At 48.9% G+C, this 20,910-nt stretch overlaps 2 protein-coding genes across 2 annotated transcripts in view; both read left to right on the top strand.

Annotated features, from left to right (window-relative positions):
• The window catches only part of LOC135918862 (adipolin-like), a 22,754-nt gene extending 16,852 nt beyond the window's left edge, over positions 1 to 5,902 (top strand). Inside the window, exons 5-6 of the mRNA XM_065452541.2 lie at positions 1,880 to 2,080; positions 5,882 to 5,902. Coding sequence (XP_065308613.2) covers positions 1,880 to 2,080; positions 5,882 to 5,902 — 222 coding nt within the window. The remainder of the gene's footprint in view (positions 1 to 1,879; positions 2,081 to 5,881) is intronic.
• Positions 5,903 to 8,304: 2,402 nt separating this feature from the next.
• Positions 8,305 to 12,996, top strand: LOC135917843 (erythroferrone-like). Its single transcript, XM_065451441.1, has 4 exons — positions 8,305 to 8,463; positions 8,580 to 8,788; positions 10,045 to 10,123; positions 11,755 to 12,996. Exons 1-4 carry the CDS (start codon positions 8,440 to 8,442, stop codon positions 11,851 to 11,853), a joined length of 411 nt encoding a protein of 136 aa, XP_065307513.1. The 5' UTR covers positions 8,305 to 8,439; the 3' UTR covers positions 11,854 to 12,996.
• The last annotated feature ends 7,914 nt before the right edge of the window (positions 12,997 to 20,910 follow it).

Raw genomic sequence — 20,910 nt, 5'->3', positions numbered from 1 at the left:
CCTCGAAGAGGCAAGCCTTTTGCCGAGTGAGCTCCTGAACAACCCTTGGAAATGTGTGGAACGCGGTTTAAATTGTTGATTCTGGAGCTTAATGAGGTCCCGGAGCACGCATGAATGCAACTTAGCGTCTGCAGCCGCGTTCCAATGGCAGTCCTCTCATCTTCTCTACGCAAAGCCGAAGGTTGTGCGTCGTGTAAACTGCGAATGAGCCGCATGGCCACCGCTGACAGCGGCACCTAACGAAACCGGGCTCTGAAATCGCCTCGACCTTCTCTCTCTTCTCTTCTTCTTTCTTCTTTATGTCTCCCCCCCCCTTTCACCAAGGCGCTGAGTCGAGCACCCTAAGGGGCTGCAAAAATAGCCCATCTTCCTCCTCACAATCACACACACACTCTCTCTCTCTCTCCTCATGAGAGAAAATCATTTTGTATAGCCTGACCAATTCATCGTGTACACCGCGAGTCATTTCTGTACTTCGGTAGCAAATTATCTCAGGCCGACCTGTCTGCCTCCCATATAATCGAGCAGAAAAATCTCCCTAGCAGACGCGCCTACGAGTACTAGTACTGTGCAATGAGCGTCAATTTAGAAACGCGGGAAGCGCCTATTGAATGCGGCGCAGTCTCGCGGCTGCAGCAGTTGAGAGTAAGAAATTTTATAAATGGAGGACGTCAAGTTAGGGGTAATGCTAGCGGCGAGGAGCACAAGAGAACGCGGAAAGTACAAAAGAAAACAAAAGGCGCACAGAGGAGCTTGAGCTTTCCGGCAGCGAAAGCGGCGTGACAGTGCTGTTTCAAAAGCTCCCTATTCTAGCACCAAGGTGATACGGGTCAAGGCAGCACGATAACTGTTTCGTCATTGAGGACGTGGGGACACCTATATTGTCGACCTCCCAGAAATGCTGGGAGTGGGATTTAATGAAGAGAGAGAGAGAGAGAGAGAGAGAGAGAGAGAGAACAATATTGTATGATTTCGGCCACCTGTCTATAGAGCTAAAATCGGGTGTCGGGTTGATGGTGGCAGGCTGCGAGAAACGGCGGCCAGGGTGTGACGTTGATGGCGTCGACTTTCGATCCGGCTTGGCCCGATTCTTCTCATAAGCATTCCAAGGACAGCAGTATAAGTTCCGTTAACACGGCACATCGCACACAATGCTAGACTGAGGTATACGCAGTAAAACCTAATTGGCTCAAGCAAGCTAGGTTGTGGCCGCCCCGTTTCGAAGGGAATGCCAACAGAAATCATTATGAGCATCATCAAGCGTAGACAGAGACAAAATCAGCGCCCCACACTGCACGTTGATTAAAAACTGTGCCTAACTAGACGTAATTAGCCCGTTGAGGGAGGCTATAGAAACACTGCAAATACGAAGGAGAGGGGAAAAGAAGGAAAGAAGGCAACAAGAGCAAGAAGCAGAGTAAGTGACCATAAGCAAACGAATAAGCGTACCTTCTCCCCTCATCCTCGCGTTCCTTTCTTTTTCCTTCTTTCTTTCCTTCTGTTTCGTGCTTTTGCACTGTTTTGATAAACTTATGTTTGATAATCCATTTCGATAATTCAGCGTACTTTTTCAATAATCATCTGAATCCAGCTTCATTCCTTAATCTGGGTTCACACCACGAAGCGGATCGCTCATTCAGTCCGTGGACCAGCATTACGCGGCTTGCCGCCGCCCAATACGCCCATGACGATGACGCTGTCGAGGAACCACTACAGCGGCGTGTTTAGTTCTGTACGTCAGCCACGCCATGCTCGCCTGCAGACTAAAATAATCGATCCGTGCGATCCTGTTAATCCAGCTTGACTTGCTCTCGTTGCGAGGTCCGTAGAAATATCTCGGCAAATGAAACAAGCGACCTTTTTTTCCTCTGTCGTCCAGTGCAAGAACTCGACGAATTGCTCCATGCCCTTGACCGGCGGTGCGAATGTGAGCGACTCTCTGCTGCCGTGGCTGCCTCCGCTGGTGGAGATCGACCGCGCCAGCCTGCTGCCCCGATCTCAGTCGGGCTTCTTCTGGGAGCTCTCGCAAGAGATTCGAGCACGCAAGGGCAAGGAGCTGCGCCTGCAACCGTTCCACAGGGTGTGTGCCGATTTGCGCGCAAGCCTGCAGTTCCGCGCATTCGCTTGGGCGGGCGCCATACCACTCCTGTCTTTTAGCCTGTTGTCGCGATTTTTGGGCATATCGGAATCTGAGCTCCTAAGTCCGAAAGGGACGTGTAAGTGAGAGAATTTATGATTTTGACGGCATGCACACCCAACAATTACAGACGTGTTGGACGTCAACACGTCTGACTCGGAAAGAAATACTCTGAACACGGTGTTTCCAACGAGGGTAAACACCCGAAGAAGCTCAGGCGGCGGCATTCATTAAGGGGCAAAAACAATTTACAGGCTGCCGTAAGATACGAGATGGCTCGCTTGCCAAGTCGGAGTTTGTTCAGTGAAAGACGTGTGGATATGCACGTATACTTTCATGCTAGACGCCTCTTTCACATTTTCTTTAGTTTAAATGTATTTCAAACTGCACTTCAAATGTTTGTTTTCCTCTCGAGAAGTAATTCAGGACATAGGGTTAAAGAAATGCTCTGAGGTAAAAACTTTAATCAGTCTAGACTACATCGGTCTGCATTTTTTTGAAATTCTATTACGTTTATTTCTTCATAAAGAATCTTTAATAATATTAGACAAGATCAATACATTATTTATTTATTTATTTATTTCCAGGTTAAAGCTAGTCTCTGAAGATACCTTAACAAGGAGTGGGTAAATATATGTGGACATACATATGCGCTAACATAAGTTAAGGAAGTAAACATACAAAACAACTAGAAACAGCCTAATGATACCGAAAGGCCACGAAAATGGAGAAAACAAAGAGAAGCGACGCATATTTAGCATCTTTCTGGGGCCGCTACACAGTTACACGTACAATGCGCTGCATCCAGAAAAAAAAAACAAGAAAATCAGCGAGAACTTAACACGGTGACGTGATCTGTAGATAAAGAAGAGCAGGAAGCTGCCATTATTGCACTGGATATGCTTGTCATTGGCTGCGATAGCTGAACAGGATAATGCGATGGTACGAAAAGCGCGCATGGTCCACAAAATTTGGGCAAGGAAAGTGGTATCGAGTTTCACTTTTGTTTAATTGCAGACATGATATGATTGTACCATCGCGGAATCAAATGCGCGCTTGCAGGCAGATGGTTGCACAGGCGGATAGTTCGAGGGAGGACCGTATTCTTGAATAGCTCTGTTCCTTTGAAAATTATTTGTTAAGTTTTCTTTTTTTTGCGTTACATGATCTAGTGTGGCCTCCAGCAAGCGATTCTATGCAATTACTTTTCGGTATGCCTAGTTGGTCATGATGGAGTGAGCATGAATATTTCGGCCACTCAGGTTCTCGACGTAAACGCAAAATTTCGGTATTGAAATGCGCTTGGTGATACGTGAGCACTACAGGAGCTGTAGACGAATCTTATGGCCATTCTTTGCCCCATTTCAATCTTTATACTATCAGCTGCTGCGTAGGCATCCGAAATCACTGATGCATACTTTAAGGGGACCTTGGGAAAGCTTCATACGCCAATAATCTGATTTCGCGAGTCGAATTTCGAAGTGCTCTTCCCGAGTACCTGAATTTCCACATTGCTTTCTTTTCGGTATAAAGGTATAAAGAATTCTTGTTCATCTTGAAGTCTGATGTTATGAAGATGCTTTAATACCTAAACTTAGAAACCGAGGCCAACGCATGAATGCTGACCCACGCGATATGTATATTCAATTGGATTTTGCTTACGAGTTGCTATAATCGCTAGTGCATCTTTTCTGTAATCTTCATCTGCCACTTCTCGCCAATTTGATTTCGAATGTTTTGCCCAAGCAGAAGGACGACGATGACACGCGGATTTCGCCCTGTCTTCGCGCATTACGACCATTCCTCTGCACTAAAAGAATTGCTAGACTGAGTTAGGATTTACTTGGGATTGCAGTGGGATTGGTTCTTTACTTAATCACTAAGTATGCGCGACCAGACGTCGTCATAAATATCGCATAACGGGGAACTAGTAGCGCAGGATGCTTCAGTGTGTAAGTTTGTTCAGCAATACAAAGCCAATGCTCGCGGTGCGACTGATGTATTTGCGATTCCGCTATTGTAGACTTTCAGACTGCCGGGATTTATAACGAAGCGTTTGTTAATTTACTTACAAAAGCGAACTTGCAAGAGATTTGCGTCTCATCCGCGGTTTCCTTCTCTCCTGGAATTCCTTGTTTCCCGAACCGCGTGCACCATATCGCACAGTATCAGTTGATGACCAGCGAAGCTGTGTGGCGCACGACACAGAGGTGACACAAAATTTTGAACAAAGGTACGAACAAATTTATTGTCTTGATCGGTGGTCACCGTGACGAAAGGTACGCACACACATTTATTTTTATACGTTCGCGTTCATTCGTGTCATGCATTCGTTATATTCGTTTGTTATATACATTCGTGTTTTCATTTCTCGATATATCGATAATTTGCATGCCAATTGAGAATTTGAGACCGAAATCACCGCATCGACTGGCAGTCGGCCAGTGCCGTCAGCGCCTTCGCAGAGGGAGGGGCAGTATGGGAACGCTGGCACGATGAGCAGCAACTGAGCTAGCTGTGAAATAAAAAGATGACGACGACGACGGACGCTCGAGCAGTGGCACGAGGCATTGCCAATGATGACAGCTTTTGCTCGCATCGCAACATGAACATTTCGCGGAACCCTAGACTTAAACAGCTTCGCTTTAACAAGTTCCTTATAAAAGCGAGAGTGTGCCAGTTTCGCTCTCTCATCCTCCGTGACAGCCTGCGCTTTGAGAGACGCTTGGTTAGGATGCGCCTCCTTCGGGATAGGCCCACATTCCCGAGTCCGTTCCTCGTTACAGCTATCGCTAAGTAGATGGTATGTGACCTCGCACCGCATTCGGCATCGACCCAGGGCGTAACGGAAAGGACGTGACGTTTTGTTACCGGAGAGAGAGAGAGAGAGAGAGAGAGAGAGAGATAAAGCTTATTGCCAGACCAGACTTCTTGAGCCCACAGGTGGGTGTCCTCCTCAGTCCAGGTAGCCATGGCTCGCTGCCGCCGCCCGAGCGCTGCTCGCCAACCGTAGCTAGTCGTCAGGGTTTCGCGTCAGCAGCAGAGCCTCCCCCTGGTCTTCCGATTCTTCCTCTGAATCCGCTACTTCCTGCATGTTATCGCCTGTTGGTGATGATGATGGTGGTACTTCGCGGTTATTCCTGCACTCCAGCACAATATGGCGCAAGGTGTTGAGAGTGTCCGGCGGACAGAACTTGCAGTCCCGCCCGTAGGTGCCCGGATATATGGCGTGCAGCAGTGTTCATGCGGGTAGGTTCCAGCCTGCAGTCTTCTCCAGGTTACCGGAGTACAAAAAAAAAGACATAACACATCATCCCAGCGCCACCTAGCCATTCTGTCAAATGCAAACATGCACCCGCTACACACACAAGTACTTACCTGACAAAAATAGGTTGGTCCATCCGGTAACGCCTTGCCGAATCGCAAGTCACACTAGATAAAGATACATAAAAAATTGTGAGGTATCGCGTGCCATAACCACCACGTGATTGCGAGGCACGTCGTTGTGGGGGTCTTAGGATTATTTCGACCACCTGGGCTTCCTTAACGTGCGCCGAATGCGCGGTAAACAGGTGTTGTCTTTGTATGGCGCCATCGAAATCCGGCAGCCGCGCCAAAGCCACTACGCCGCCAGGGCGCATACGATGCTAGGTAACCAGCTACTTGTAATATGCTTTGCATGACATCGATCCCCACAGTGCATGGGACCTAAATAATTTTTTCTTCGTTTCTTTTTTCTTTTAGTGTGCTGTTGAGGAGTTCTAATGTTTTTGGGTATAGAAAAAATTATGCTGACGAAACATAACAGAAAAAGGAAAGACAGAACAGTCGCAACAGCATCGGCAATGTTTCATGCATAGAAAATGTAGGTTGGAGTCTCTCTCTGCGGCTGTCGGTTATGAAGACACCCTACTAATTATGCTGACGTGAAACTAGTAGGTTTAAGTAAGCACGTCAGTTCTGCGGAAATTCCTTTCATATTTAGCATCGATCGTAACTAGTTGTATACGCGCAGGAAATGCCCACAAAAGATTTCAAATACAGTTTTCAATGGCCTTTAAATAAAATGTAACTATTATTTACCAATATAAAATAAATTAGCCTCTGCAGGCTGCTTTTTATGTATGAGACCTCCCTGCAAGCTGAAGCAAAAAAAAAATTATGGTGGTTTATCTTTTGTGTAACCTTGGTTTTTTCGTTATTTGCATAGATATCCAACTCTTAAAAGCTCGCAAGGGTTATCTATAGGTAATTACAGGAATGTGATCTAGTAATCTAGCTCAACCTCTTTTTTTCACGCAAATAATTGTTGGCAAAACATTCCTTAATTAACTACATGCACATTTGCCCACGACTGCGAACAGCTTATATAGAGTAAATGAAGCAGTTCGGCTTAGTGACTTTTAGGAACAGTTGATTGCTATAAATAATAAAGAAAGAATTACCCGCCGTTGTGGCGTAGTACCCGCCGTGGTTGCTCAGTGGCTATGGTGTTGGGCTGCTGAGCACGAGGTCGCGGGATCGAATCCCGGCCACGGCGGCCGCATTTCGATGGGGGCGAAATGCGAAAACACCCGTGTGCTTAGATTTAGGTGCACGTCAAAGAACCCCAGGTGGTCAAAATTTCCGGAGTCCTCCACTACGGCGTGCCTCATAATCAGAAAGTGGTTTTGGCACGTAAAACCCCAATTATTATTATTATTGTGGCGGAGTGGCTATGGCGTTGCGGTGCTGAGCCCGAGGGCGTGGCATGGAATCCCAGCCTCGGCAGCCGCATCTCGTTCTGGGCGAACTGCAAGATATCTCGAGTTCTTTATTTGGGCAAAACAAATACAAATATGCCCGTGCACCATGCATTGGGTGCAAGTCAGAACACCCGGGGTGGTCGAAATTAATCCGGAATCCCTAACTATATATACGGCGCGCCTTACAATCATACCGTAGTTTTCCCTCATAAAACCCCAGACTTGAATTTTAATTTTATAAAAAAAAAATCAAATCGGCGCTTCTTGTATAGCTGTACAGCTGTTCAGGGCCCTGCTTGGAAAGGGACACGGAAAAACTAGATTTCACGTCAAAATAACTTGTTCTTAGCACATCAGTGCTGGATACTTGGCGAAGCCATTGTAACGAAAAATAAAAGCGACACGAAGAAGACCAAAACGGACAGGGTTGTGTCAGCAATATTTCTGTGTCTATTTGGAAACGAGATGAATTTTTCTTTGCCGTATTCAACTTGTGCGCGTGCGCATTTTGTTGTAGATTTGGTTTTCTGTAAGAAATCAGTTTTAAGTGTAGCCCTTGCGGTGACACGTCTTGTCCTTGCGTCATTTTACTTGAGCAAGAATGGACTCACCTATATGGTACCATCGTCATATTTATGAAAGTGGACACGCGAGCCGCTGGCACATAGCCTCGTCGTTAGGGTGCCTCGACGTCAAACAGGCTAGACGCGCTGGCTACGAGGCACCCAACTTTTCGTCCGCATGTTGCCCAGTACCGTGACGCGGACATTAAATTCTTCTGCTTGCACTCCCAAGTCGATTCAAGACTGGGCTTCGCGCTTCCCCACTCTGTGTTTTCTGTGGTGACATTGGCGACATCGAACATTTCATTTTCCCATGCCCGCAGTTTGACACAGGGAGAAAAGCGATGGTCGACAAGCTACAAAAAAGCGGTCTCACGCACAGGACCTTTGAGGACGTTGTTTTCCCCGGAGGGCCCGCGGCATTCAGGAAGAGAGCGCAACGACTGCTGATAGCCTTCCTGCAAGACACGGGGCTCATCGACAGCTGGTGACACACCCCTGATCTCAACTCGAAGGAGGATCAGGCGGAACAATTGCCGGCTATGTATGCCAGGCTAACCCCGCCTGCTTCAACATCACCACCACCACCACCACCACCTCCCAAGTCGATCTTTAAAAAGAATGTTAATCTCTCTTCTAGCACGCCCGAGAGCAAGATCGGTTTTATTCAAATCCGATGTTGACGCACTGTACGAATCGCAGCTTCGCAAGCAATAGCAGTAAGCGTCGAGTATGACAAGTATAGCATGGTCGCCTTATCGCACTTAGAAAATTTCGTTCTTCTGCGCTCGCGAGCAGTATCAGCAGAGAGAGAAGGAAACCTGTGAGAAGCGGTGCAGACTGTACAAGGAACGGCACCACTCTCTCCTTTTGTTTTCGCATGTCGCCGCGACACGGCGGCACCGTGCCACTGATCTCAGACGAGGCTATCAGCCAGGGGCTCACGCCTTGTATTTCCTAAAGATGACAGTCGTACGCGCGCGCACTAATCTGAATGCGCGGACTTTTCATTCGTTACGTATGTGTACAGTTTTATTTTTTTTCCCCTGTTCTACATTTCAAAACAGCTTAGCGAAGTTGGAAGTACGCAAGTGCACTTTTACGTATTTCAATGTTCAACGTCCGTTGTTGCAGCCGTTCGCGGAGGGCAGCTTCGAGCGGGGCTCGGGTCTGAACGCTACCCGGGGCATGTTCCGGGCTCCCATGAGTGGCCTCTACCTCTTCTTCGCCACGGCGTTCACGAGCCGGCCGGTGTCGGCAAGGGCTTTGCGCAAGCAACTCGAAACTTCCGCCAACGATGCATCGCTGATCGTGTGCGTCAACGCGAGGTGCCAGAAGAACCTGTGAGTATCGCGAGTGGCGTGATGCAGTCGTGAGCAATAATTTGAGAAGAAACGTCCGGTTATTTTACTAGTTAGTATAGTAGTAAAAGCGAATTTAGTGACTGAGTAGTAGCAAGGCGTGTGAAAGGGGAGGGGGCGGGTAAGAACTTCGACACTCTCAACTGTTTAGAGCAGGCCTCCCATATGTAAGAGTCGAGCGTGCGATAGAAGTTGCCGTTCCGCTATGTCTGTAGGGCGTTTTTTTTTTCCCTTGCATGCCGACTTGGGCTGCGGTGGCCTAAAGCTCTCTGATACTTGCAGTATCTGGGCTAGTCTACAGCAAGTGTGGGGTGTCCACGGGGTCATCTTAATGGCAAAGGGGACAGGTAATGGTCGATTTGTTCAGTTGGCGTTGCCAAACATGTCAAGACCGGCAACACATCCGTCATTGGCACAAAACGCTATTCGTGCACTAGTTCAGTTCTTGAAGTTTTGGGGGGACCATCTATAGTGCCCCTGTGTACCTTCCCGCGTGCAGGAAATGATCACTCTCTCCCCCTTCGCTCTTTGTGTGCCACATTTACCGTACTTGCGTTGCATAGTAGCAAACCGAACGCCTTTCTGGTTTACCTGCCTACACTCTCCCCTTGCTTTCTTCCTTTCTCTTCTTGAGTTCGCCGGCACTGCTGCTTCGCTGTTTCACTTCAACTTTTCCGCGACCTGAGTGTCGGAAAGAGAAAAGCCTGCGTGCAGCACACCCTATTTTTTCTGGTCAACCCGCGAGGGATGGCCAACAGAGCACAAAGGAATTGGGGTATGGCTACACGTGGCACGTGAATTTAAATTTCACACGTTAATGTGAAAAGAGCACCCCTCCCGTTGGACGTCTAGTCTGGTTAAACACTTTCATTAGTGGCATTCGTGTTTACCCGTTACAACCTCTTGCGTTGCCATTGAAACTATTTAGTATAGATTGACGTACGGCTGCGCATTGGGTGCAAGTTAAAACATCCCCTAGTGGTCAAAATGAATCCCGAACTCTCCCAGTACACTTCTGCCCTATAATGAGATCGTGGGTTTTGCATGTAAAAACCCAGAATTCGGGTACCATAAGGATGTGTCTTGGAGGCTTCTCAATCGCATCCGCGTAAACTCCGAGCATCGCGTCATCATTCCTTTGCCGGGTGTCAGGGAGCAGTCGAACACAACATGCGCGATTACTTCGTTCTGTCGCAACGTTCGCATGTCGCCTGTTCCACCTCACTGCTTTCTTTCAGGTCCCTCCGCACGACAAGCGAGTTCAGTGATGGCGAGTACACCATGTCACTGTCAACCAGCGGGCCCCTGATGCTTCGGGTGAGTGCGTCCGCACAGCAAATCATATAGGTGTTTTCTGTTATCCCAAGTTTGTTTCCCGCGAGTGCTTCCCATGCTTTCACTCTTTCCGCGCTTCTGCATTAGCTATACCCGAATCTTTTATGCTAGGGCTCTCGTAGCTCCATGGCCACACGCCACCCGCGTGTGGTCCCTCTCAATTGTATACTCAGCCTGTCACCTGAATTGCTTTAAAAACGTTACGCTAAATAGAGGTAAGCATCTTTTTGCTTTAAGCAGGTCGTAAACGTCAATTCTTTAAGGCTGACTAAGTGGTGGGCATTCAGGTTAAGGAAACACTGTTGAGACGCTGCTGGTCACTTGCGAATTGTAAAGCTCTCGTTCTCAATAACGTCAAGCTACTAAAGACAGTGCTGCCATTTGGTGATGATCTTGTAGAACGCAGCCTAATCGTCCTACTCAAATTCTCGAGGTATTCCAGGTACTGATGACAGCGCTCTTTAATGTGGCAATATACTAGGTGTTTCTATGAAGACATTAAATGATATTTAAAAATAGCCGTTATGAAATAAAAAGGCGGTTCGTTCGGAGACATGCCATCGGCGGTGGTTAAGACGGAGTGACGGGTGGTACGTGGAAATCACTAGCTAATTCACAAAAATTCATTAATTTACAAGAAATCCATTAGTTTCAGCGGGCTCATTGTAATTGTTAAATTGATGCAAAACTCTCCGTACGAGCCGTATCAACATTTAGATCTTTAAAAATGCACTTACCTGCGGAAGTGTGGTGTGACGAATTCCGGCTATCGGTGTTTGTGGACCCGAAATTGGGAGGCTTCAGCTAGCAAAAATTCTTGCCACTCGAAGGGATTTTCTGCTTACGTTACCCAGCAGCAGGCATCCAGCGGGCTGAGGCACCGTCCGTCTCGCCGTCTCTTGGCCTTTTTTGTATAAAGATCGTTTTGCGGGTGCAGAAAAATTAGTTGTGGACAGGAGCTTGAACCTGGGAGCAACGTCTTTTCTGAGCAGTCGCTCTTCCATGCGAGCTGATCATTAGTCCTTTGTTGTTTGTGTTCTAACGTGTTCTGTCCTTCATATACTTGTACATGTGCCAGCTGGCCCACGTCAACACTCTAACCGGGAGGCTAGCTAATGGCAACGCGAGTAAGAACTGATCGAGAACTCCACAGAGCAGTTCAAAGAGAACTCCAAAGAGGACTTCAAAGAAATTTGCGCATTGAGCGATCAAATCAGTTCTGCAGTGATACGCATTCTGGATGGTTCATGAAAGTTGAAGTTAACATTAACCCGGAAGCAGCAGAATGCCCTGAAGGGAAACCATACGTGAAGCATAGGGAAGCAAACTTCGAGTTACAATTAAAAAAATTGACCATGTCTAGAAAGCGAGCCCGGAAACAGATGGTAGTGTTAGCATAGCGAAGAATGGTAAAGAATGGTGATATGTTGATGGTGAACATCTTTTAATGACCACATTTTTGCTGAATACTCTCTCTTGTTCATGTCCATTTGAGTTCAGCTTGCATCAGCTGAGATTTACTGAATATGCAGCCTTAATTATAAATTGTACAGATCATAGCTCTGCGAAGTCTTACATTTATGTGCTTTTTTTTCTTCTCATGACTGTCGCAGGCTGGCCAAGTTGTTTCGCTGTGGTTCCACAACCGCACACCTTACCATATTACCATCCACGAGGGATCGCAGTTCAGCGGGTTACTGGTTGGCCTTTGAGTATACACACTCGGATGCGTGACAGCCTGGCCAATATTATCAGCATTGGTGTTCACGCCTTGTGGCTACGCCCTTTGTTATTGTTAGCTGAAAATGTCCACGTTTGGTATTCTTAGTCATTTTCGGCATCTTATTTAGAGCAGCCTGTAATCAGCAAGTTATACCATCATCCTTTGAATTAACTCTGAGGCAAATAGCTCGCGGAACAGTCCTTTCTTTTATTATTCCTCCCGATCCTCTACACAATACTACTACTTATGCTCGACACGTTTAGCCAATGCTTCTGCCTATACTAACCTGACTTCTCATCTAATAAAGACACGTGACACAATCTTGCAATGTTCTGGTGAACTCGGCTGATTGGTTGCCTAGTTAGGGCAGCGGAACTGTTTGAGCTCGAGCAAATATCCAGCAACCTTATCTGCTTCTGAAGTGCCTTCAAAAAAACAGAAGGGATTTCTTTGCAGCATTATGCTCGGTGCTTTTTGCATATCGATAGTTCATCACATGAAAAGTGAATTTAGTTTAAATTTTGAAGGTATAGCTGGGCTTAAGATCTTTACTTTACGACAAATTACACACTACTGCTATAATAATGACTAATCGGGAAGACATTCGGAAACTCGAGCCTTCGTGTTTGCCTGAAGAGTGACGTTAAAGCCAGCTCATTCGTGTTCACATGGTCTCTTGCGCGTCTGCACCTCAGTTTCGCTTCTAATAGGCCATTTCATCAAATAGTTATGTATGTTAATATAAGTATTTGTAGGTGTGTTGTGTTTGTTTCTTTATATATTCAAGTGTACGACCAGACGCAGAGTAGTTATTGTTGTCTTAATAAGCGTTTGATATTGTCGCCTCAATCTTTGATGCCAGGAAACATGGCAAATATGAGCTTCCATCGAGGTTTATATGCACCTTTAATTAGTTATCGGAAGAATTATAGTAAAAGCTTCCGACGTGTAAATAGTGGCGCGCACTTCGTAGTCTGAAATATATTTTGTGCCATATTTTATAGTTTTTTCTCTGTTATAAATGCGTTGTGCGACGATGATGGACTTAGCACGTGATCCTAATTCCCGTGTCTGTCTCTGCAAGTAGCCTTGTGCTTTAATAAATTTGTGAATAAATGTTTGCTTAGCGATATTGGGACTTTGCGTCACTGATCTAACAAGCGCGTCATCGATTGTGAATATGCGCTATGCTTTCGTGTTGGCAAACGTCTATAGTGATTGAATGCGGGTCGGCTTATATGGATTACAAGGCAGGCGATGCAAGTGCAACACGAATGATGGTAAGCTGCACGATACAGATAGTGAGTCGATTTCGCAATGACAGTTTTACAGCGAGGCTTTTCTTTCTGTCGAGCCCACGTTAAAGCGAAGAACCGCGTTTCTGGTCCTGGCTGTGTTGCAGAAAAGAAGCAAGCCCACTGCAAACTACCAGACCAGGCTGCTACGCACTAGCTTTGCCTCTGTTTTATGCGACGGTAGGATCTCGTAGATGGCGCCACAGTGCGGCCGCAAGTTATCGGCATCGTTGCTTAACTTTTAGGTCGAGGGCTCCTATTAAATACGTGGTAACGGATAAAGTTTTTTTTTTTCGGCAACCACTGCATCGAATTTGACGAGGCTTCTTGCGTTTATAGGAAAAACGTTTAAATGTGGTGACCGCAGTAAGCGTAACATTGACTTACGTCGTCAATGTTTCTATATTGTTTAAATTCCCAAAATTCTAGGAAGTGAATTTATAACGCTTAAAAATCTCTCACTTGCGAATTAGACACACAATTTCCGCAAACTGCACCTAAAGTTGCATCAAATGCGGACAGAATTGATGTATGATACACAGTTATGAAAATGACCTTTGCAGAACCCTAGTATAACATTGTGACAAATTCATGTTTACAGTACGCTGTAAATATACCAAATTTTTCCGCTTTAGATGCTCTAAGAGATGCACTAGAAGGAGTAGCCGGCGCCTTAAATTGTGCGCCAACATCTCCTTATATCATATCAATAAAAAAAAAACAGTAGTGTAATGTCACTTTTTGATGCAGAGTTACGGATTTCTAAACTTCGTTCGTCTATTTCTTTCAAACTTGCCTGCTTTCGGCAATTTCCTTAAAATCTTCCAGATCCTAAATAAAAATTCTGCTTGCTACAGTCCCTACAACATTCTCTTTCAAATGCACCGAATTTCATTCAAGTTGGTCCAGAGACTGTTTCATAAAAGGACTTCTGCATTTTACATGTGCTTGAATAGGCCGTGGTAGTTGGCCTAGAAAGGTAAGCTGTGGCAGCACTGTGGCAAAGCTCCCGCCCACGAGGAAGGTCTCGGCGCTTTGGAAATGTGTGGGCGCAAGCCAGCCAACTTGCGTGGCGCACAGAAGACCATAGGAAACTTGTACCCGTTAGCGGAGGTCTTAAGGTTTTGCGCAACCTTATACACGTAACGCAGAACCATTAGTCTTTTGCCCATCAGCTGCCTGTCTTTCCTCGTTCCCTACACTTTTTGAAGGAGCCTTTCAGGAACCAGGTATTCTGGAAACAACTAGAGCAGCAGCAAGTTTTGTTATACTTTATTTCCAGACTCAGAGCTATACGTCACATCCACGGATCATCTCGTAACTTCTCGAGATGTCGTGTGTATACATTGGATTATGTCTTAAAGCTGCAAATCCTATGAAAATTTTCCTCCTCTAATGCGACAATGTTGTGCCGCGTCTGCATATAGTGCTGAAAGATTGGAGAGCGTATACATAAACAGTAGTACAGTGAAAGATAAAATATAGAATGGGTACTCGATCGCTCTTGTGCAGCTGTTACATTTAATTTGCTGCTCTCTATGGCCTCCAACGGAAACGAGTTGGAACTTGAAAGCGAAGTTTTTCGATAAATAACGGGATACACTTTAAAAAATAACGTACTATGGAATAAAACACATCACTTTCTTTTTTTCTTTTCTACAAATACCGTTTCGAAATTAAAAGCAGCAAAGGTGGAGGAAAACAAGCACATACGGCTGAAAAAAAAAGAAACGCTTTGAAATTTGGCACTATTTCCTGGCGACCATATGGTATCAACTGTCAGGTATTTGCTGTTGTTACTGGACTAAAGGTCCGTTCGATTTATCTGCACTACCTGAACTAGTTCATGTAGTGCCACACTCGGCCACTCGTTTTGGCAGTGCAACGTGGCGCCCTCTGAACTACGGCGTTCGTTTTAAACAAGTGCAGGCGTCGTGCAGGGCTAGTTCAGGCAGACCCTGCACCGTGTTGAGAGGTGGTGCCGGTCGTGCTACAGCCATGGCAGCAGACGACGCCAGCATTTGCGTTGCAATAGGCGGCGTGGCAACGAAGCTGACGCCGATCGTCAATGAAGATGGGAACCGTGTTTGGCGATAGGCGTGTTTGGGAACCGTGTTTGGGAACCGTGCGATAGGCGGAAAAGTCTTTTAAATTCAAAATCAAAGTAGCGACTCACGACTTCTTCACAGTACTTAGGAATTCTATTGCGTTGCAACCTAGTTAGCTTCAGCGCTAGAATTGTGACAACATCGTCGAAATCCTCGTCTTCACTGTCCGAGTCCATCAGCTCAATAACTGTTTGAACGTTGGCTGCAGATGATGCGTCGCAATCCATAGCGGTTTCTACCATATATCAACCAGCCTGTACACCCTTCAATACACTTTCGCCTCCATAGATATCCAACTCCATAGATATCTTGATCCAAAGTCACGATACCAACTACGCTGTACCAACGCAGTTACGTTCTGGAAGGCAAATGAGCCTAAATGGTGCATGTCTGTTGTGCGCGTATTCCCCGCTTACGTTATTCTTAATTTAATTAGTGCAAAAACCAGTCTGTAGAACGGCGGCAGTTAGAGATCAGATCCTATCCGAGTCCAGCTACTATGCACCTAATACACCCAGATTTATACCCAACGGAAAAGTGCAGACATTGCAACTCTAGAGCCACCCTGGAGCATATCCTATCTGAATGTACGGCTGTAATACAGGGTAACGGTGATGCAGCCTCAAACAACAACAGCCTCCGCGCGCGCGCTGGGAGTCTGCGTTGCGCAGCTCGGACCTGCAGCACCAACTCTGGGCCATCCAGCGAGCCGAGGAAGCTTCCAAGGTCCAACAACCCTTGGCTGAAACCTAGGCGGGGTCCAGCCACACCCCACCAAATCGCAGGACACTGAACAAAGTTATTTTAATGAATGAATGAAGTTACAGTGTATCGCTTCGCGGTTGTACTTCTCTCAATCTCTCGCAGCCCGTTGCTTGCTATGACTTTCAGCATCGTCTCACCTCCCCAATCTCCTTATCTTTTTCTGCGCTTTTCCCCTTCCATCCAGTGCATAGTAGCCAACCGGAGGGTTCGTCTGGTTAACCCCTCCGTCTTGCAGCTCACATTTTTCTATTTGTTTTAACGTGATAGCCTTAAGGAGCTCGTGTCGCAGAAAAGCCGGTGTCGTCGGCGTCGGTGTCGGCGTCGGTGTCGGCGTCAGTGTCGGCTTTAGCGGCGTTGACCGTGAGCGATAAATAATGGCAGGCACTTCATAAATAAAAAGCAACTTCCAAGATCGGCTGGGTGGGAATCGAACCCAGGTCTGCGGAGTGTGAGTCGGAGACGCTACCACTCAGCCACAAGTTCGATGTTTGAAAGCGGTACAAAAGCGCTTCTAGTGAATGCGGTGTTGCCTTAGAAACGTGCCGTAGAAAGTTATACTGCGGTGTATATCGGTAATTATGAGCATCTTACTTACAGAAGTCGCAGTTACACGAGTAGCGAAGTACGTTTCCGCTAAATTTCTTCTGCGCTCTGCGCACATGCAGAGCCATCTTGCGGCAAACACAGAAGAACCCCTCCTCGCAATGTGCGGCGCTGCCCGGCACGTGGCGCGCCACTCGCCCCTGACGTTTCGCCGTGCGCCCTCCCGGGTTGTAGAATCAAGCGCCTTTCTTTAGATCACTATCTTCGCTCACCCGCTTCTCCCCTTCGGGCCGTGCGGGTTCCGGTGCGAGGATGCCCCAATACCCTTGCGTTTAATAAGTTTTCTCGCTCTCTCCCCTTCCAACATCCGGCGTGCGTCACTCGAACACTGGTGTTTAGGCGACGCGGCTCCTCTTTCCGCTCACAGCGCGATTGCTACGTGCAGAGTCTGATGCGGGACGGCTCTGACGTGATCGCTGCGCCGTAGCGCTTCTGCTGGGAAAGCGTCCCCTGCGATGTGTGCCGAGCTGCTTCCGAGGAGTTATGCTTCTGCGTGGTGCTCCCAAGCGAGATAGAGGACGATCCCATCAAGGCGTCAGCCCCATGATCGCGTCCGCCTTCATGGCGCGTTACTGCCCGGCTTTCTCCCTCCGAGACACCGAGTTCTTTGGTTCGTTCCGCTTGCTCAGGCGCACGTTTCGTTGCCGCGCCGAACGCTGCGTTGCTCGGCGCTCACCGCGTGATTCGTGAGTGCAAAGTCCGACGCGGGGCGCCTCATCAGTGATTGCTGCGCCGTAGCGCATTGTCTTACACTCCTTGGCAGGTCGACGGGTGTTGTATTGCAGGGCCTTGCGCGCTCGCTCTTGAGACGCGTGTGATGGAAGCGGCGCCGTCTACCAGTACCGGGCGCGCTACAGTGTCTTGCTCATCAGTGTCTTCCTCGCCGGCAAGTACTGCTGGACCATCTCCGTCAACTGGTGTTCGACCACGAGGAAGGCCACGCAAGACGGAGGCACAGAAGGCGGAGACCAAAGCTCGCCATGCTGAGGCCATGCGACGAAAGCGGCGTGGGAACGCCGAGCTGCGGGAACGAGAGGTTCAGGCGAAACGGCAACGGCGGACCGTGAGCCCGGAATTAAGGGCAAGGGAGGCTGAGGCAATGCGGCTTAAACGTGCCGAAGATGCATGCCGAACGGCAAGGGAAGCCGCAGCCAAACGGCAGCAACGGCAATCAAACGCCGCGCTGAGAGCCAGGGAGGCTGAGATCAAACGCCAGCGCGGTGACATGAATCCCCAAATACGAGCGCGGGAAGCTGAGGTCAGGCGACAACAGCGCCAAGAAAATCCTGATTTGAGGGCGCGTGAAGCTGCGGCCAAGCGTCAGCAGCGGCAGGAAGACCCCGAGTACAGAGCACGTGAGGCCGAGGCCCGGCGCCAACAGCGGCAAGAAGATGCTGGACTGAGGGCGCGTGAAGCTGAGGCCAAGCGTCAGCAGCGACAAGAACACCCCGAGTACAGAGCACGTGAGGCCGAGGCCCGGCGCCAACAGCGGCAAGAAGATGCTGGACTGAGGGCGCGTGAAGCTGAGGCCAAGCGTCAGCAGCGACAAGAACACCCCGAGTACAGAGCACGTGAGGCCGAGGCCCGGCGCCAACAGCGGCAAGAAGATGCTGGACTGAGGGCGCGTGAAGCTGAGGCCAAACGTCAGCAGCGACAAGAACACCCCGAGTACAGAGCACGTGAGGCCGAGGCCCGGCGCCAACAGCGGCAAGAAGATGCTGGACTGAGGGCGCGTGAAGCTGAGGCCAAGCGTCAGCAGCGACAAGAACACCCCGAGTACAGAGCACGTAAGGCCGAGGCCCGGCGCCAACAGCGGCAAGAAGATGCTGGACTGAGGGCGCGTGAAGCTGAGGCCAAGCGTCAGCAGCGACAAGAACACCCCGAGTACAGAGCACGTGAGGCCGAGGCCCGGCGCCAACAGCGGCAAGAAGATGCTGGACTGAGGGCGCGTGAAGCTGAGGCCAAGCGTCAGCAGCGACAAGAACACCCCGAGTACAGAGCACGTGAGGCCGAGGCCCGGCGCCAACAGCGGCAAGAAGATGCTGGACTGAGGGCGCGTGAAGCTGAGGCCAAGCGTCAGCAGCGGCAGGAAGACCCCGAGTTCAGAGCACGTGAGGCCGAGGCCCGGCGCCAACAGCGGCAAGAAGATGCTGGACTGAGGGCGCGTGAAGCTGAGGCCAAGCGTCAGCAGCGACAAGAACACCCCGAGTACAGAGCACGTGAGGCCGAGGCCCGGCGCCAACAGCGGCAAGAAGATGCTGGACTGAGGGCGCGTGAAGCTGAGGCCAAGCGTCAGCAGCGGCAGGAAGACCCCGAGTTCAGAGCACGTGAGGCCGACGCCCGGCGCCAACAACGGCAGGAAAACTCGGAGTTGCGGACGAATGAGGCCCAAGCCAGACGACAACAGCGGCAAGACTGTCCAGAAATTCGAGCCAGGGAAGCCGAGGCCAAGCGACTAAGGCGACGAGCCGAGGCAGAACAACGAGCGCGGGAAAGGTTAAGCCTGCACGCGAGTGCGACAAACATGTTTCACAAACGCTTCACACAGAATCCATTTGGCTACTCTTGCTCTGTGTGCGATCGGCTTTGGCACAAGAACGACCTAAAGCCTCTTCCAGAAGCGCATGCCACAGTGGTTGCCGACGCATTTCGTACGGATGTTTCTGGGTTCGAGGTGTGTCGCACTTGCATGCAGACCATCCGGCGAAATCGCATTCCTAACTACTCCACTACGAATGGCTATGCGTACCCACCTAAGCCGGCGCATTTACCAAACATTGATCTCGTGAGTGAGCGACTTGTGTCACCGCGGATCCCCTTTATGCAGATTCGGAGGTTGCTGTACAGCAACAGCGGCCAGTTCGCCATCAGAGGTCCGATTGTGAACGTGCCTATCAACGTCGACACAACGGTCCAAATGCTGCCTCGAGATGTCGAAGAAGATCAAGCGTTGTGTGTTCACATTAAGCGCCGGATGATATACAAGAGTGTGTACATTCGTGGCATGGTCAAGAAGACTGAGTTGCTTCCCTGGCTTGTGTTCCTGGAGAAGTCTACGTTGTATCGCTACTATGGCATCCGAATCAGTCGAGAGAAGGCAGACAAATTGTGCGACAAGCTGGTAGAGCCAAGCGACGAGAATGCCGAGCGTATAGACGATCCTGTAGACCACCATAATCCGATGGAGACAGCATTGGCCATGTCGCTCGGTCAACAGACACTCATCATCGACGACAGCAACGTTCTGGTTGTGGCGCCAGGGGAAGGAATAACACCCGTCAGCATTGTCTATGATCAACACGCGGAGGAGCTGTCATTTCCACAAATCTACCTCGGTGAGCCTCGAAATATCAGCCCAGACAGCAAGCCTAGTGTCTACACCATGGCATCGAGCGAATGTCGGAGAACTGACCGCAGGGGTGCGACAGCTTACCACGTGCTCTATATGGCAGCCAAAGTTATGCGTACGCGAGTTGCATCGTCGGTAAACGTCTTCTTCAGGAACACATCTGGCATGACCGTTGTAACCAAGGCGCAGCTGAACGACCGAGAATTTGTCGAGAACGCGGTGGATCATGACATGGCGTTCATGAACGGGGTGCCAAACACGGTCCAGTACTGGCACCGACGCAAGCAGGACGTGTTTGCCATGATCCGCCAGCTCGGTAAGCCAACTGCGTTCCTTACTCTGTCTGCCTCTGAAATACACTGGGACGGATTGATGAGGCTCCTACAACGTCTTCACATAGATCCAAACCATCCGCAAGTGCCATTCGAACAGCTCCGCCTCTGTGAAAAGTCCATGCTCGTGAGCGATGACCCGGTGGTGTGCTCAGTGTACTTCGATCACATAGTGCGGGTGATAATGCAGATTCTGCAACACAAGACACTTTCTCCGTTCGCCCTCTATGTGGTCAAGGAGTACTTCAAACGCATTGAATTCCAACATCGGGGCAGTGCTCACGCTCATCTGTTGCTCTGGCTCGAGAATGCGCCCCACGAGGAGCTTGGCCCGCAAATGCCCGAAACAGATCGTATGGCCGAACATTTAATCTCTCTGGACGCCGAAAGCCTTCATAGACCTCGCTGTCAGACGCACCAGCACACACAGACGTGTTACAAGAACGGCAGAACAAAATGTCGGTTTAACGCGCCTTTCTGGCCGATGGAAGAAAGTCGCGTGATCATCCCACTTCCGCCTGCCCATACTGAAGAAGAAAAAAAGTCTCGCACAAAGTTGAAGGAGAGATACAACAACATTCACACCGCTCTTGA

Source organism: Dermacentor albipictus, chromosome 2 (assembly GCF_038994185.2).
Source record: "Dermacentor albipictus isolate Rhodes 1998 colony chromosome 2, USDA_Dalb.pri_finalv2, whole genome shotgun sequence".
NCBI classification, from domain to species: Eukaryota; Metazoa; Arthropoda; class Arachnida; order Ixodida; family Ixodidae; genus Dermacentor; species Dermacentor albipictus.
This window is presented reverse-complemented; position numbering and strand designations above follow the sequence as displayed.

What these genes read in the sequence shown, in the direction of transcription:
- LOC135917843 (XM_065451441.1), top strand. Translation starts at nt 8,440, where the DNA reads ATGCGCGGACTTTTCATTCGTTAC. An exon ending in GCGGACTTTTCATTCGTTAC is followed by an intron (nt 8,464 to 8,579) that starts GTATGTGTACAG and finishes CCGTTGTTGCAG; the next exon opens with CCGTTCGCGGAGGGCAGCTT. An exon ending in GCGAGGTGCCAGAAGAACCT is followed by an intron (nt 8,789 to 10,044) that starts GTGAGTATCGCG and finishes GCTTTCTTTCAG; the next exon opens with GTCCCTCCGCACGACAAGCG.